Here is a 17453-nt window from a genome sequence, read left to right as displayed (position 1 = left end):
GACGCATTCATGCAATCCGTTCACAAGGACGACGGAAGCCGAAATGGCGGGTTTTGGACAATTAAGAGTGGCAGTGTCGATGATAGCGCGTCGTACACTCCATTGTTTGAAGAACCGGAATTTTTGGATGGTATTTCGTCCTCCGAGTCGTGTGCATCCGTGTCTGTTGTCACGACACGCCACGTTAAGCGCTTCGATGGGGATGACTGGAAGTGTGTGTTAATTAACCATCTGGATACACTGCGGGCCACGTTCATTGCGGAGGCGGCTGTTGCGTGTCGTGTGACACAGGAGGACATCACTCTCTGTGAGTTCAGACTTGGCAGTTTGTATGTTACCTTCCATGTTTCTCACGACGCAGATGTTAGCGAGGCAGAGATCCAGGAACGTGTGGAGCTCTACCCCTTTCGGGAGGTAATGAGACTGTACGCCAACCGTGATGCTCCGGCAGACGGCTTGGATGCGGCGTTGAAGCGTATCGCGGAACTTGAAGACGAGATGAAGGACAAGTTGGCAAAGCTGCAGGAGGAAAACGCAAAGAAGGCAGCCGAGCTTGAGCGGTCCAAGTGCCAGATGGAGAATGAGTTAAGGCAGGAGATGGAAGATAGGGAGAGAACTGTCAGACGCCCTCAGCAGTGCACAAGAGGCGCTGCGCGCCAGTGAGGCGGAGAACAAGCGCCTAGAAGAAGAAAAGAAGAAAGCGCTAGAAGCAATAATGCGAGAACGCAAGCGCATTGACAAGCACATGCTACGCCAAAATGAATTGATTGCCGCCATCGTGCAAGAGAACAAAAAGGAGATGGAAGCGAAGGAGCGTGAGTTTGAGGAGTGCATACTTGCGAAAGACGTCATAATTGAAAACCTGCGCGCCCGTTTGCGCTCAAAGAGTGAGCCGCCAAATGGTGACGTGTACTCGCGCGGCGGTTCTGCAGAACCCGACCGCGCAGAGGAGTTCGCGAAACTGATGGGCCGTATGGAGGAGATGGCTATTGTCCTTGAAAAGACACAGGAGGCTGAGACGGGGTCGCGGGGTGAGATCCAGCGGTTGTCTGAAGCGCTGAGGTCCTCGGAAGAGGCGCGCCAGTCGGACGCGGTCATTTACGAAAACAACCTGCTTGCTTTAAAGCAACAGTTGCAGGCGTATCGTGACACCAGGCGCGCGGAGGATCACCAGAAGCGCCAGGAAGAGTCGCGCTCCCGACGCAGCACGAATCTTGAGAAGGAGAAGAAGACAAATGAAACAATTGTACGACAGTATGAGACGGCGTTGGAGAATATCCTTGGGACTTTGCAGGACCGACTGACTATTTTACGCGAGGAATATGCATCCTTCCTTAAGGTGTCAGAAGAGGAGACGACAAACGAAAAGGGTGTACTTGGTGAGCACGAGCAGGACAACCAACATATGAGACAGACGTTCCGCACTGCATCACTAACGCTTCAGCGGGTGTTCTGGAGCACACGTGAGAAAGAGGTTCAGGATGTGATCACCGAGCTGGACAGTGCGGCGGCGAGTGCTGAAAAGTCGAGGGCTGCAGTTAGAGTTACTTTGGCATTGCTGGATTCACGCCTTAATTCTTTTAACGAACAGAAGGAATGGATGGAAAGTCATCAGCAGTCATTGGAGGAGCTTATCTCATCTCTCCGGCAGCTCAACAAGGGTGCTTTTGAGCGCCAGCTTTCCTTAATGAATGAGCAGGCGGCAAAACAGTTCTCTGCAGCATAGTCTGTTTTTTTTTTTTTTCTCTTTCTTTTGCGTAGTTTTTTTTGTTTGTTATGTGATGTAAGCCTGTTTTTCTGACTACATCATTATGGTAGATAATCGTGTTGTAAGAGGATTGCTTGCTCCTTGTGTCGTCATGTGCTCTGTCATGATTCTATTTGCTGGAGTGATTTCCAGGGGTTCAGTGTTAGCTTGTCGTCATGAAAAGAATTAGCTTGGAATTCTGGTGTTGCGAAGAATGTCTACATGATCAGAGAACCTTGTGGGCTAGATAAGTTGTGACGTGCTCTTTTAACGCTATTTCATATAACCACGGGGTTTGCGCTTCACTGACTCTATGCTCCTGCTTTCCAATCTCATTTTTCTCGCTGCTTATATCTCTGAGACTCTGACATTTGGCTGAAAAAGAATTCCGAAGAGGAGATTCCTTGTTGTGCTTTAGCAACCACCACGTGATTAAACGTAGCGTAGATTTTATTTTTTTTAACTATATATATTATGTGCGTCTGCGAGCGTATTTTTTTTTTTTTTGATTTCAGCACTTCACTGAAATGTTCAAGCAAATGCGCGTTCATCTCTTATCTATTCGTATTACGAAAAATATCTGCTTAGTGGGCAATGCCAACACACAAACGTACAAGGAATGAACGGCGCCACGAAGAGAAGCAAAAAGGAACGCAAAAAAAAAAAAAACAGGTATATCCATAGACATCCGTACAATTTTCTGTATATCAGTAGTCTCACAATTTTATAGTATAAGGGGAAAATCGTGTCGGGGAAGAGATTTAGGAAATCTGAAGCACTAAGAAAAGTAAAGTAGGAAAAGAAAGAGTACAATAAAAGGGCGATATAATGTATTTAGGACAAAATGGCTATGACAAAGGCCTCCATCGTTATTTTTAGTTTCTTCCCTTGTTATTCCGCGTTATGTGTGTCTATCATCGAAAATCATTATTTAATGCGAATTAGTTCATGCCAGTAAGGTTTGTGGAAATGTGTGTTAGGATTTTCCCTTCTACCGACTAGCAGTCCCTCTTGTTAAACAACAACAAAAAAAAAAAAAACACTCTAAATTTGTTTATATCACTTTTTTTTCTTTTATTTTTTTTCTTCTTTACTGTTTGCAATGTAGTTTTTACTCGCTCTACTTGGAATACAAGGAAAGATCTACTTTAATCAGCATTCATACATACGTTACACTGATGCCGACATACCCATCCCGTGATGAGTACCGCCGCGTTCGCAAGGCGGAAGGGGAGAAGGAGAAGGGTCAGGGACCGGAGAACGAGATTCGCGTGACGGCGAAGCACGGTCAGCGCAGCTACATTGCGTACGCAATTGCCCTGCTCCGTGGTGAGGACGGGAAGGCACAGTACGACACTGTCAAGATCAGCGCCATGGGAGCTGCCATCCACAACGCAGTGAACATCGCCGAAATTGTGAAGCGGCGTGTGGCTGGTCTGCACCAGACGACTGACATTTCGTCGGAGGTCATCCGTGACGAGTACGAGCCTGTTGACGAGAAGAAGGAGCGACTTGAAGTGGAACGGAAGGTGTCGACTATCCTCATCACACTCTCCCTGAAGCCCCTTGACAAGCACCACGTTGGCTATCAGCCGCCGCTGCCGGAGGATGAGGTGAAGGAGCAGGAGGAACGCGAGCCCGGCGAGTCCACCGCCGGCGGCCGTGGCCGTAGACCTCGCAACGCCGCGAGGGGCGGTGGCAGTCGTGGCAGCGGGGGTGCCGGACGGGGCTCCTCACGGGGCGGCGGCAACTACGGAGGCGCACGCGGCAGTGGTCGGGGCCGATCACGTGGCGGGGCATCACGAGGTGGTGCGCCTGATCGTCGCAACGATCGTCGTGCAGAGTAAAGGAGAAAATCCCGGCCTGTTGTTGTAAAGAGCAAAAAATGTGAACGTGAAAATTATGGGCTTCGTTGGGTGTTGTGACCACCTGCAATTATGTGGGACTGTGGTTTTGCTTCCCCGACAAGTGAAAGAAAGAGATATGGGAAGAAAAATGAAAATCGAAAAAAAAGAAATAAAATTTATAAATGAGGCCAAATGAAAACAAAACAAACACGGCAGGGAGATTGACAGAGAGAGAGAGAAACAATAACACCATTTTTTTCGTAGAAAAATAGCACAACCCTGCCCCTTTTCCAAACCAAGGAGATCAATAAGAACAACAGTAGAGGAAGTATTAAATAAATCAAATTCCCCAGTACAACCATCAGCACGAAAGGAATGAACTGAGAAAAAAAATGAAGTCAAATACCCCTGTGTTTTCTATACTTTATGATAAGTGTTTAGGATAAAAAACTATAAAAATGTTGAAGGAAAAAAAAAAAGAAAAACACCCAGGAATGAAAGAAAAATGAGAAAAGGAAAATATACTGAACAAACTGTGTTGATGGTTGTATAAAAATGCAGAGGGGGGGGGGGGGGGGAATTGACCGTTTTATTGGATGGGGCGAGTGTATGCTGTAGGCAACAACAATATATCAATCCGTTGTCTTCTGTTGTTTTTCCTTGCAATCATTTTTCCTTTGTCGAGAGGAATTTTTTTTTTTATATTCAACACATTCGAATGGGAGTGGAAGGGTAAGGGGAGCAAAGAGGATACAGTCACTCAGTCTTGCATCCATGTACGTATTTACCTACATAATACGCACGTTTTGCTGTTTCGTATTTGTGAGTATGTACGGTATATATTTTTTCCCCTCTGTGTGTCTGTATTTCTTTTGCCCCTCCTTTTTTTTTTTACTTCTTCGTTGCTTTTGTTGATGCCCTATGCTGGAATGAGTTACCAACCGCTGGCCCCCTACTCCTTGTCTCCCGTTTACAGCGATACTACTAAGACCAACAGGATACGCAAACATACATGACCATTGCTCTCCTCAGACGTTGCCCTCTACATTACTGGGAGAAAGAAATGGGAAAGAAGAAAAATAATAATAGTAATATATATATATATATATATATATATATATTTATTTATTTATTTATATATGGGGAAATCATATGCACATACTCCAGAAGAAAATAGTAGAAGGTGTTAGAGACCGAAAATGGAGAAAATTATTAAAGTAATGTATGGGTGGGAGATATAGAGAAAAAAAAAGGAACACTAAAGAAAGAGTCGTATGCCGATGCCATACGATTTTTTCTCTTTTTTTTATTTCTCACTCATTTCTTATTTTTGGATTACCATATTTCTTTGTACGTGCATATATCTCTCTTTAATTTTTTTCTTCACTTTTGATCTTTATATATATATATATATATATATATATATATATATATATATATATATATCTGATTTATCAGTTGGATATACGGGGAGACAGCACCTGAAAATCGGAATCATTGAGAGGGGATGGTGGGAGGGACAGCAGAAAAAAAAAACGAAAAGAATAAGGAGAGGAAAGGATAAAAGGAAACAAGGGCTGGTGAGAGCTGAGAGTGAAAGACAGACAAGAAAGAAAGAAATGCAGGAAGGAAAAAAAAAAGCATGCATCATTCAGGATATCAGAACGAAACTTATGCTGCTCTCATCTACTAACTGAGAGGAAATGTTAGGGGAACGACACGCATCACCCCACATCGGTTTCTATGGGAGGAGGGGAGTGAAAATGTGTGTTAGGATTTTCCCTTCTACCGACTAGCAGTCCCTCTTGTTAAACAACAAAAAAAAAAAACACTCTAAATTTGTTTATATCACTTTTTTTTTCTTTTATTTTTTTTCTTCTTTACTGTTTGCAATGTAGTTTTTACTCGCTCTACTTTAATCAGCATTCATACATACGTTACACTGATGCCGACATACCCATCCCGTGATGAGTACCGCCGCGTTCGCAAGGCGGAAGGGGAGAAGGAGAAGGGTCAGGGACCGGAGAACGAGATTCGCGTGACGGCGAAGCACGGTCAGCGCAGCTACATTGCGTACGCAATTGCCCTGCTCCGTGGTGAGGACGGGAAGGCACAGTACGACACTGTCAAGATCAGCGCCATGGGAGCTGCCATCCACAACGCAGTGAACATCGCCGAAATTGTGAAGCGGCGTGTGGCTGGTCTGCACCAGACGACTGACATTTCGTCGGAGGTCATCCGTGACGAGTACGAGCCTGTTGACGAGAAGAAGGAGCGACTTGAAGTGGAACGGAAGGTGTCGACTATCCTCATCACACTCTCCCTGAAGCCCCTTGACAAGCACCACGTTGGCTATCAGCCGCCGCTGCCGGAGGATGAGGTGAAGGAGCAGGAGGAACGCGAGCCCGGCGAGTCCACCGCCGGCGGCCTTGGCCGTAGACCTCGCAACGCCGCGAGGGGCGGTGGCAGTCGTGGCAGCGGGGGTGCCGGACGGGGCTCCTCACGGGGCGGCGGCAACTACGGAGGCGCACGCGGCAGTGGTCGGGGCCGATCACGTGGCGGGGCATCACGAGGTGGTGCATAGTGGAAATGTTATGACTGAAGTTAACCCTGTAGGAAAGAAATACTATTAAAGGATTAACAGCACAACAAGGAGTGAAAAATCAATGAAATAAAGGAACAGCTTAATTGCGTGACCCAATATATTACTGATGCCTTGGTGAACCAGTGTAAGGGAAAGATTGAAAAAGAAAAAAAAGGGAAAGGTCTATGAACATGAATTTTTCATTGTGTGTGTGTGTGTGTTTGTTTGTGTGTTAGCTGTAGTCTCACTATGGTGGGGAAGGGTATTATGCTGTTCTTTTTTTTCCTTGTTGTACTTTCAACTGGGATGTTTTTTTATTTTGTATGTGAGAATGTTTCGAATGGACTATTTTTATTGATTTATTTCTGGTAAAGGAAAGGTAATCTTTGCTTTATGTGTCTTATCCTTTATTTTTTTGCTGTTTTTTTTTTTCTTCTTATTTGTTATTAATTCCCTCTTCGTGTAGAAGAAGAGAGTTTCTCTTTGATATTCGTTTTCTACTAGTAGTTCGTGTTTGTTGTGTTGCTGTGAATAAACATGATTTCAAGTATTTTTTTCCTTAATCACCAGGGTGAAGTAATCATTGAGAAACAATTTCGTGAGAGATGCCCCCGTATCATACTTGAAGATTTTTGGAGTACATACATGACACCACTACGCTCCGTGACAGAGGCTTCTTCAGTAATTCCTTACAGTCGTTTTGCCTTTGTAAAGATTCACCGCAATGATGTTGTTCTCTTGGCGGTTGTAACGAATGAGGTTTTTCCATTACTTGTTATGGAAATTTTGGCTCTCATAGCAAAGGTGGTGCAAGGATATCTTAAGATTCTCTCAGAGAATACGCTGCGCGAAAACTTTTCTGTTGTGTATCAAATATTAGAAGAACTTATTGACAATGGGTACCCATTGACAACTGAGATGCATGTATTAGAGGAGTTGGTTGTGCCACCAACGTTAGAGAATAAGTTCCGCAACGTTTTGGATGCACCTGCAAAAATAAAGCGTCGAGGTATGGGTGTACGTTCCGTCCCCTGGAGGGATCCATCAACTCGGCATAGATCCAGTGAAATTTTCTTTGATGTTGTGGAACAGTTGGATTGTATTGTTGATTCAGAAGGGGGTCTTGTGAAAGCTTTAGTGCGTGGTGCAGTTGAAGTTAACTGTCGTCTAGGTGGAATGCCAGATGTTGTAATGCATTTGACAAACTTAGATTTTGTAGATGATATTGCTTTTCATCGTTGCGTTCGTCGAAATAGGTACGAAATTGATCGAACTATTTGTTTTATTCCCCCCGATGGAAAATTCACACTCATGCAATATCGTTGCAAACCTCTTTTAGATGTTCAAATCCCCTTCTATGTTGCACCACAAATTACATTTGACACAAATAGCGGTCGATTCAACTGCATGGTGGGATTGCGTGGTGGTGGTCTTTCGATAAAAAGCAAAGAATATGAAATGCATAAGGTTGTTATTCATCTTCCACTTCCTCCGCAAACAGAGGCAGTGCACGTACATAGTAGCACTCAAGGCTCCACAAATTTTAATAAGTCTCGTGGCGTTTTGACATGGTCTATTGGAACACTTTTTCGCAGTACATGTTCTCTGAGTGGAGAGTTTACAATTAGCTTAGAGAAGGATGGAAATGGTGTGATGCCCTGTACAGGTGACTCCGCTGCTGTTGAGTTTAGTATACCGAATTATCTTATGAGTAGTATTCGCGTAGACAGTGTGCAAGTTTTAAACGAAATAGGGAAACCATACAAGGGTGTGAAGTACGTTACAACTTCTGGCCGATTTGTTGTGCGCACAGTGTAGTACCAAAGTTATGCTCTAACCGTAACACCGATATTCACCTTTTTGTTTTCGTTGTTTCTTCTTCTTCTTTGGTTGATATTTACTTTATATATATATATATATATATATATATATTTATATGGGGTGCATGTCTTAATTTGACCTTTGCCATCACCTGGTTTGCTTTTATTTTTTGGTTTCGTGGCAGATTTTGAACGAAGTAATTCTATGAATGTTTGCTAAGAAGGATCATTATATGTTGTAATGATTTTAGTAAATAATATAACTTTTATTCTTCTCTCTTTAGTAAAAGGAAAGCACACAAACCCCAAATATGTCTCAAGAATCACTCGACGAAAGGTTTCGAAGACTCTCTAAAATTGTTGAGACCAAGGCAACACGTCCACCTATGTCTCTTACCACTAAACTAGAACTCTACGGACTGTGGAATCAGGCCATGTACGGTCCCAATAAGAGGCGTCAACCTTCTCGATTAAGTGTAGCTGCATATGCTAAGTGGAGTGCTTACAAAAAATACGAACATATGAGTAAGGAAGAGGCAAAAAAAAAGTTTTCTGAAATCGCGGAGAAGGCCGTGAAAGCATCTAAGCTTTGACTAAGGTATGGAGTAGGAAGGGTAAGAGAGAAACGATACGTTCTGGGATTGCTTCCCACGTCAACAACTTGGTTCATTCCCTTATTTTCTTACTAGCAACAATAACGAAAAAAAACTTACATGCCATGTGGGTGTGTCATTATCTTGATTCAAATGCTCTGTCTTTCTATGCTTCTAATCTACTGGTGCTTTTCATTATTTCTCTCTTTCTCCGCTTTTTTTTTTCTTCTTGTCCCTCTTTTATTCATGTAAGATTGAACGAGTTCTCGCAGGGACATACAGAGCCTTCTTTCTTCATCACCTTTCTTTTTCTTCCCTTCGTGTCCCCTCTAGGTGCTTCTCTGCTTTGCACCTCACACCCTATCAATTTCCCGCCACCCATCATACCTCTGACTCCGCAGCGGGTTTAGACATGACGGAGGCGACGATCCGAACGGATGAGGCCCGTGATCTCACGCGGGTGGAGCGCATCGGGGCCCATTCACACATCCGCGGTCTCGGCCTTGACGACGCCCTCGAGGCCCGCATGACCAGCCAGGGAATGGTCGGGCAGCTCGAGGCCCGTCGGGCGGCGGGGGTGGTGGTGCAGATGATCCGCGAGGGGAAAATCGCCGGACGCTGCGTTCTACTCGCCGGCGGGCCGGGCACTGGTAAGACGGCTATCGCAATGGGAATGGCACAGGCATTGGGTGCGGAGACACCATTTACAATGATCGCCGGGAGTGAGATATTTTCTTTGGAGATGTCCAAAACAGAGGCCCTTACGCAGGCTTTCCGACGCAGCATAGGTGTACGTATTAAGGAAGAGACAGAGATGATAGAGGGAGAGGTGGTAGAAATTTCTGTGGAGCGACCCTCTACAAATCCAGCAGAGGCAAAGGGACGTACCGGACAGCTGGTGTTGAAGACATCAGATATGGAGTCTACCTTTGATCTTGGTGTAAAGATGATTGAAAGTCTTCAAAAGGAAAAGGTACAAGTAGGAGATGTTATTACAATTGATAAGGCAACTGGACGCATTAACAAGCTGGGACGTAGCTTTGTGCGTAGCAAAGACTATGATGCTATGTCATCTAATACAAGATTTGTTCAAACTCCAGAGGGTGAATTATCAAAAAGAAAGGAAGTTGTACATACTGTGACTTTGCATGAAGTTGATGTTATTAACTCAAGACAACAAGGATTTCTTGCTTTGTTTGCAGGTGATACCGGAGAAATTAAACACGAAGTACGAGAGCAGATTGATCAACGTGTGGCAGAGTGGCGAGAAGAGGGAAAGGGAGAAATTATTCCTGGAGTACTCTTTATTGATGAAGTACATATGCTTGATATTGAGTGCTTCTCATGGTTAAACCGTGCACTTGAGAGTCCACTTGCACCAGTTGTGGTTATGGCTTCTAACCGTGGTATATCCCGTATTCGTGGTACACAATATAAAGCCCCACACGGTATTCCTATTGACCTACTTGATCGAATGGTTATTATCACTACAAAACCATATACAGAAGTGGAATTAAGTAAAATTATTAATATTCGCTGTGAAGAGGAAGATGTTGAGATGGATGAAGATGCAGTTGCGCTACTCACTATGCTGGGAAAGAGTACATCATTACGATATGTTCTTCAACTTATTACAACTGCAAATCTTGTGGCACAAAAACGTCGGGCATCTACAGTTTCTATTCATGATATTAAGAGGGTTTATTCTCTTTTTATTGATCTTCGTCGAAGTGTTGAATTGCTACGGGAGCACGAAAAAGATTTTTTGTTCGGTGAAGCAGATGAGGGAATAGAATTGTCGCATGGTTTTAATTGCCAAAACGAAGAAGAATAATGTTGGCGTGTGTATGTGTTGGTACACAATAAAAGAGATCTGTTTTTTTTTTTTTGTTTTTCTATCTTCAGTCGTGGCCTTTGGACGCACGTCAGGTGTAAGAGGGATGAATCACAAAGAAGAAAAAATAAACAAAGATCAAGAGAAGGAGAAGGAAAAGAGAAATAAAGTTTGTACGCATGTATGAAGAGGTACATACATAAGCACATACCTAATTGCACGCATACACACGTACCAATAAAGTGAGCGAGGGAAAAATGTAACGGAGTTCTGCAGTCTCATGTGAGTTGCTAACTTTGTGCAGATGACCTCACCACTTTAACCAGAGAAAGGGAAGATAAGAGTATTGCGTACAAGTTAAAAAAAAAGAATAAAACAACAACAATCAAACGAAAAGAAACAATGGGGAAAAAAAAGGGAAAAAAGAAAAGCGAGAGGACACAGATAATGTGATCATATGTTATTATTTCTCCTTTTTGTTATTTTATTTTGTTACTTTTGGTTTTATTTATTTTTCTCTTTATGCTTCACAGCCCTAATTTATATGTTTTTTTGCTTTTTTCCATCCCTTTTCTTTCTTACGTTTTATCTCTCTCCCTCTCTCTCTTCTCATTTCTCAGGTGTCGAGGCAGTCGTTGTGTAAGTTATTGGTAGTGTCTGTCTCTGTCTCTGTACCAGAAGAGAAGGGAATAGAATTAGTGTTTTTTTGCCTAGAGGAAATATGCGTAGGGTGCTGGCGGTTGTCAGTGCCCCATTACTATATCGAAGGACTTGCTCATCTTGTAGTGAAACTGAAATAATGAAAAAAGTATGTGAAAAAATTTACTCCAGCAGCTCCGCACGTGAGCAATTACGCCAAACTATTCATGAGGCATCTGTGGAGAATGCACTGCGGTACTTGGGAGAGTTTTGTAAGGACACATCTTCTACATTAAACAATAACTCCTCTTGGTGTACCAAACTTGTAGATATATCGGATGACTTGGGCCGTATCGCTGTTGTTCTACAACATTTTGAAGATTGGTACGTTAAACGCAAGGCCCCAGAAAAGGTAACAATGCATGAACCATGGAATTGGTACCCCAAAGCTCGATATATGCGTCGTCGGTTTATTTTTCACTATGGTCCCACTAATAGTGGTAAAACACATGCTGCTTTGGAGGCGTTAATAAATGCGAGGAGTGGTGTTTATTGTGCACCTCTTAAAGCTCTTGCCGCGCAAGTATGGAAACGAATTAATGAAAAAGTACCTTGTGATTTGCTTATAGGTGATGAACGTAAATTTGGTGGTGGTGCAGAGCATGTCTCTTGTACGGTAGAGATGACACCCATTGATTATCAAATTGATGTTGGTATTATTGATGAAGTACAAATGATTTCTGACAGAGATCGAGGATGGGCATGGACACGTGCGTTACTAGGACTTCCAGCACGTGAAATTCACCTATGTGGTGAGGAACGTGCCCTTGCGCTTATTAGAAATTTATTATACAGAACACATGAATTACGTGGGCTTACACCAATGGAACACAAACGTCTTGTTCCACTGGAAGTTTCCCCATCATTGGGAGGCAATTTGCGAAGTTTAGAAAATGGAGATTGTATAGTATGCTTTTCAAGAAAGTCAATATTTGATATGAAATCTAAGTTGGAAAAGCTCCCAGGTTTTATTCCACATTGTATTTATGGATCAATGCCTTTTGCTGTTCGTGAAGGACAGGCAACTGCGTTTAACAATGGTGTTCAAAAAACCATTCAGGAAAAAGTTACGACGAAACACATTCTGATATCTACAGATGCTATAGCTTATGGTTTAAACATGAATATTGAACGTATTGTTTTTGCAACGGTTAAGAAATTTGATGGAAAACAAATGGTAACATTACCACAGGCAACTGCTGTACAAGTTGCAGGACGTGCAGGTCGTTTTGGATTAACACGATCTAAAACAGTAGGACGTTGTACAACTCTTTATTTAGAAGATTTTTCGGTGTTGCATAATGCTATGAGTAGTCGTCTTCCTCCTTTACAAAAAGCAGGTTTACTCCCAACAGCTGATATACTTGAACTTTACATTAGGCTACATACTAGAGATGAGGAAATAAAAGATTTAAATAGTAATGACGTATCATTTTATGAAAAAATTAAGGATTTTGCAAGACGTTGTCAAGATTCAGATATCTTTTTCCCATGTGACCTTTCTCGTTCACTGTTACAAATAGCTAAAGAACTTGAAACTGTACGTGGTCTTACCTTGAGTGATCGAATTCTTTTCTGCTATGTGCCATTAAATGACCGTAGTAAAGAAAGTTTTGATTTATTGAGAGCATTTGCCCAAGATCACGCTAAAGGACAACCCGTGCGTCTCCGCATTGACGAAGAATTTCAAGTACTAATTAAGCAATGCAAAACTTTGCATGAACATTGGTGTTCTAGAGAGGCGCAACAAATCTTGACAAGAATGGAGTATATCTATCGACAAGCCGAAGTCTATTGCTGGCTTGCCTGGAGGTTTGGTAAAACATTTATTCACCTCGAGGCAGGTGCTTCACTAAAAGAGCGAGCTGCAGGAAAGATGGATGAAATACTTCAAACCCTATGAATGGTCTAAGTAACATTTTTTTTTTTTTTGATATCCTATCCTTACCCCCTACGAATTGAGTTTTTAATTTGATTTGTTTTTTTTTCCTTTCTTGTTTTCTTTTATTCTTCTTCTTGCTGATACATTTTTTTTTTTTGTAATGTTATTATTTTTTTTTTTTTTGCTGTGGTATTATGATTTTATTGCCCTTGCCTTATTCCCATTTTTTTTTGTCCTTGTTACTATCATGTTTTCTTCTATTTATTTCTTTGTTTATAATAGAACATTTATTTGCCTTTTGGATATACCATTTTTTTTTTTCTGTTTTTTTTTTTTTTTTTTTTTACTATTCGTCTCCAGTGTGTACCGATGGGAATTGCTGGTAAACTTCTTAGTTTGTGTCGTCCCAGTAGGAAAAAAGAAGGGGATGATGAGCGAACAATCCGCCCCGGATTTCCAACCAATGAGTATTGTGACAATAAAATGAAGAGCTATAAGTATACAATTTTTACATTTCTTCCCATGAACCTATTTGAACAGTTTCATCGCCCAATTAATCTTTATTTTTTGCTTGTTACGGCATTACAGTTTGTGCCGTCTTTATCTCCGGTAAGTCCATTTACCACCCTTGTTCCACTGACCATTGCTTTTTTAATTACTGCCATTAAAGAGGGTGTCGATGACTGGCGTAGACATCGTCTCGATAACATTTGTAATTCTAGAAGATATAATGTTATTGATATGAAAAGACTCACTATTGAAGATGTGAAGTGTAGTGACATACAAGTGGGAGATGTTCTTCTTTTGCTACCTATGCAAGTGGTTCCATGTGATGTTGTTTTACTTCTTTCCTCAGGTGATAATGGTGAAGTAACAATATCTACTGAGGCTTTAGATGGTGAAACAGTATGCAAAAAACGTTACGCAGTTTTAAGTGATATGTACGCACAACGTCCAACTGCAAGTGTACTTACTGCTGATTCAACTCAAGATGATGAAAGTGATATACGTGCGGCAGCAGAATTTATCAGAGATGCTTCTTGTGTTATTGAATCTGAGGGACCAAAACCCTTTTTAAACAGTTTTACTGGAGCTGTTAGAGCACGAATGCCTCATGGTAATGAAGCTGAAGAAGAAGAAGTATTACTTGGTATAAGTGCTGAAAATGTTGCTCTTAATACGAGTGTTGTAAAGAATACTCGATTTACCCTTGGAGTTGCTATATTGACAGGTAATGAAACGAGAGTGGCTATGACTCGGGCAGCTCCACCAACAAAATGGTCTATTATTGATCAAAGTTTTAATCGAATGGTACTTGTTGTTTTTATTCTTCAATTTATTTTAGTTGTCGTGTTTGTAGCTTTATCAGACACACAATTACGAAAAGATCAGTGGAAACTTTGGTACCTTGGAACTAATGACAATATTACTTTATCGGAATATACGGTGGTATTACCATTACGTTTTTTTTTATTAGTATCACCAATGGTACCACTTTCTTTTAAAGTTATGGTTGATGCATCAAAGTCATATATGAGTAGACTTATTATGTGGGATAAAGATATGTCAGATGAAAATGGTGATGCAGAGGTGCATAATTCTTCCCTTACTGAAGATCTTGGACGTGTAGAGTATGTTTTAACAGATAAAACAGGTACTTTAACACGAAATGCTATGACTCTTAATTGTCTTGTTACAGCAAATGATAAGATATTTGCTCCTGATGTACCTCATGAAGCATCTTACCTTAAAAGTGCTTTAAAAGAAGATGATATACTATTACATTTAATGCGTACCCTTGTATATTGTAACACAGTAGAAAGTGTTGTTCAAGTTACAACAAGTGTTGCACAACCATCATCATTAGGTGCGGTACCTACTTCCGCATGGGTTTCTCCTTCACCAGATGAAGTAGCATTAGTTGAAGGAGCTGCACATCTTGGTGTAAAATTACTTGAACGAACTCGTAAACGAGCCTTTGTGGCTTTTGGTGAAAAAGTTGAATCTGCTACAATACTTCAGGTATTATCATTTACCCCAGAGCGCCGTCGAATGAGTGTTCTTCTGCAAGTAGATGGAGATTCAAAGTATCTTCTTGTAACAAAAGGATCAGATGAAAGTGTATTACCTATATGCGTAACTAGTTCTTATAGTGGTTTTTCAAGTTTAAATATGATTAGTCGATTAAGTCGTGAAGGACTTCGAATTCTGGTGGGAGCATATCGTTATCTTTCTGAAGAAGAGGTACAAACTTGGCTTTCAGAAATCCGAAAAGCGGGAGCTGTTATTTCTGCAGATGTTCGTGCATTAAATGTTAATCAATCGTATGAACGTATAGAGAAAGATCTTATCTACTGTGGCATTACCGCTGTAGAAGATCAGTTACAAGAAAAACTCTGTCATACGATTACGCAGATGAGGTTAGCTGGAATGCGAGTATGGATGTTAACTGGAGATAAAAGTCAAACAGCTAAACAAACTGCCATTGCCAGTGGTTTAGTGGGTCCAGATGAAAGAATTGTTGCTTTAACACCGGATGATATGCAATCCATGTCAGAACGTGAACATCTAGAGTACGCTAAAGATAGGATTAATTATGCTTTGCGTAGAAAACAATTTGAAGAAGCTGAAAAAGAACATCTTATGCTTTCTTCTGCATATGTACGTTCTGGTCTTTCCGATATTATTGATGAATTCGTTAAACACAATTCAGCTTCCTCCCTTATGGCTCAATCAAAATATCGTAAAGTAGAAGAAGAGCAACGGGATTATTATTATTATTATCAACAAAAACAACAACAAGAGCAGCAACAGAAACATCAACAAGTTTATGATGATATTTTAAGAGGTGAAAGAGAAGCAATGTTATCTAGTACAACATCTAATGAATGCAAAGGTTACGTTATATCATTTTCTGGGAAAACACTTGAACTTCTTAAAGGAAATGATAATGAAAAACTTTTTTCTGACTTTAAAAAAGTTTTATTACATGCTTCAACAGTTATATGTAGTCGTATGACACCAGATCAAAAATCTTTTGTTGTACGTGTTGTAAAGAAAGCAGGACATGTGACATTAGCTGTTGGAGATGGAGGAAATGATGTTTCAATGATTCAATGTGCTCATGTAGGAGTTGGTATAAAAGGAAGAGAAGGTGGACAAGCAGCAGCAGCTTCAGATATTGTTTTATCGCGATTTTCTTTCTTATCGAAGTTATTATTATTTCATGGTCATACAGCTTTTCAGCGATCTGCCATAATAGTACAACAAAGTTTCTGGAAAACAGTAACTTTAGCTTGGATGCAGTTACTTTTTAATATATATACGGAATTTTCTGGAGTATCATTTTGGGATTCGTTTGCTCTCACAATGTATAACTCTTTCTTTACAGCACCTGTGACATTTTTATGTGCCATGAATATGCCATTATCATCATCAATTCTTCTTGGTAATCCAAAATTATATGCCTTATCTCAAAGGGGACGCTACTTTAATTCGATAACCTTTTATGGATATATATTTAGAGGATTTCTTCATGGCACAGTAATTTTTTTTCTTTCTATGGGATTTCTTATTGATGCGAGTGGTGGTATAATGCAATCGGGTCATCCTGTAGATCGATCTTGCGACTTTTATGTTTCTTGCTTTGCTTTAGTGACACTTCACTCAAGCATCATACTTCTTGAGGCGCACTCCATTACCTTACTCCATTGGTCTGCCCTTGTGTGGTCTGTGGCGGCGTTATTTCTTCTTTTCACGGTGTACTCCCTTCTGGCGGCGACCCCGTCGTTCCGCGAGTTGCTGCGGGACGGGCGGTTTTATCTCCAGTGGCTCCTCGGCGTGGCGGTGCCGCTCGTGACGCTGGCGATGTACGCGGCGGTGAAGTTCTTCTTCTTTCCGGACCTCCTGCAGCTGCAGCGCCTCGTCCTCCACCGCGCCGCCGGCCCCCACGAGCGCCAGCGCCTCGTCCACCTCCCCCTCCCGCCGGACGACGCCCCCTCGCAGTTCCTCGCGTCCCTCTCGCCCGCCCGCCTCTGCGCCGGCAACCCCCGCCACGGCCGCCTCACGGCCGTCTCCATCCTCGCCAGCTCCGTCGACCTGCAGTCGATGCACAGCGGGGAGCGGAGGTCCTGCGCGTCGGGAGAGGGAAAGGCAACGTCCGCCTCAGGGCGGGACTCTGTCGTCCTCTCAGAGCCGTTTCTCAAGCTGTAGGCACTGTGGCAGCAGCGGATGTTGATGATGACAAAGAAAAAGAGGAACAACACTGCCCACCACATTCTGCAGACACACATTATATATATATATATATAATGGGTGAAACAAGTAAACAGAAAGGAAGGAGAATAATACCACCTCAAATTATCATTACATACATTTGTGGTAATAGTTTATTATTATTATTATTATTATTATTATTATTATTATTATTATTATTATTGTTATTGTT

General features: G+C 41.8%; 8 protein-coding genes across 10 annotated transcripts; all 8 read left to right on the top strand.

Annotated features, from left to right (window-relative positions):
- Positions 1 to 9: 9 nt before the first annotated feature.
- LSM04_009584 (uncharacterized protein) lies at positions 10 to 1726 on the top strand (the record flags this gene model as incomplete). Of its 3 annotated transcripts, none has more annotated exons than XM_067332877.1 (2): positions 10 to 566; positions 613 to 1726. In XM_067332877.1, the coding sequence occupies 2 exons, from the start codon at positions 10 to 12 to the stop codon at positions 1724 to 1726; spliced, it is 1671 nt and encodes a 556-aa protein (XP_067185919.1). The 3 variants fall into 3 exon arrangements, with proteins under 3 accessions (XP_067185919.1, XP_067185918.1, XP_067185920.1); XM_067332876.1 differs by having other exon boundaries at positions 128 to 151; positions 214 to 663; XM_067332878.1 differs by lacking the exon at positions 10 to 566 and having other exon boundaries at positions 716 to 1726.
- Positions 1727 to 2925: 1199 nt separating this feature from the next.
- On the top strand, positions 2926 to 3594 carry LSM04_001551 (DNA/RNA-binding protein Alba-like; the record flags this gene model as incomplete). The annotated part of the gene is made up of 1 exon (XM_067332874.1): positions 2926 to 3594. The coding sequence occupies one exon, from the start codon at positions 2926 to 2928 to the stop codon at positions 3592 to 3594; it is 669 nt and encodes a 222-aa protein (XP_067185562.1).
- A 1945-nt stretch (positions 3595 to 5539) lies between these two features.
- LSM04_006976 (DNA/RNA-binding protein Alba-like) lies at positions 5540 to 6178 on the top strand (the record flags this gene model as incomplete). Its single annotated transcript, XM_067332873.1, has 1 exon — positions 5540 to 6178. The coding sequence occupies one exon, from the start codon at positions 5540 to 5542 to the stop codon at positions 6176 to 6178; it is 639 nt and encodes a 212-aa protein (XP_067185791.1).
- Positions 6179 to 6715: 537 nt separating this feature from the next.
- On the top strand, positions 6716 to 7996 carry LSM04_000908 (Mu homology domain; the record flags this gene model as incomplete). Its single annotated transcript, XM_067332872.1, has 1 exon — positions 6716 to 7996. The coding sequence occupies one exon, from the start codon at positions 6716 to 6718 to the stop codon at positions 7994 to 7996; it is 1281 nt and encodes a 426-aa protein (XP_067185534.1).
- A 313-nt stretch (positions 7997 to 8309) lies between these two features.
- On the top strand, positions 8310 to 8591 carry LSM04_002667 (Acyl-CoA-binding protein; the record flags this gene model as incomplete). Its single annotated transcript, XM_067332871.1, has 1 exon — positions 8310 to 8591. The coding sequence occupies one exon, from the start codon at positions 8310 to 8312 to the stop codon at positions 8589 to 8591; it is 282 nt and encodes a 93-aa protein (XP_067185615.1).
- Positions 8592 to 9003: 412 nt separating this feature from the next.
- LSM04_000862 (RuvB-like) lies at positions 9004 to 10425 on the top strand (the record flags this gene model as incomplete). Its single annotated transcript, XM_067332870.1, has 1 exon — positions 9004 to 10425. One exon carries the CDS (start codon positions 9004 to 9006, stop codon positions 10423 to 10425), a length of 1422 nt encoding a protein of 473 aa, XP_067185527.1.
- A 721-nt stretch (positions 10426 to 11146) lies between these two features.
- On the top strand, positions 11147 to 13027 carry LSM04_007333 (Suv3; the record flags this gene model as incomplete). Its single annotated transcript, XM_067332869.1, has 1 exon — positions 11147 to 13027. The coding sequence occupies one exon, from the start codon at positions 11147 to 11149 to the stop codon at positions 13025 to 13027; it is 1881 nt and encodes a 626-aa protein (XP_067185809.1).
- A 348-nt stretch (positions 13028 to 13375) lies between these two features.
- LSM04_005362 (P-type ATPase) lies at positions 13376 to 17218 on the top strand (the record flags this gene model as incomplete). Its single annotated transcript, XM_067332868.1, has 1 exon — positions 13376 to 17218. One exon carries the CDS (start codon positions 13376 to 13378, stop codon positions 17216 to 17218), a length of 3843 nt encoding a protein of 1280 aa, XP_067185721.1.
- Between the last annotated feature and the right edge of the window lie 235 nt (positions 17219 to 17453).

This window comes from Trypanosoma melophagium (assembly GCF_022059095.1).
Source record: "Trypanosoma melophagium isolate St. Kilda chromosome Unknown ctg9segment0, whole genome shotgun sequence".
In the NCBI taxonomy this organism is placed as follows: Eukaryota; Euglenozoa; class Kinetoplastea; order Trypanosomatida; family Trypanosomatidae; genus Trypanosoma; species Trypanosoma melophagium.
This window is presented reverse-complemented; position numbering and strand designations above follow the sequence as displayed.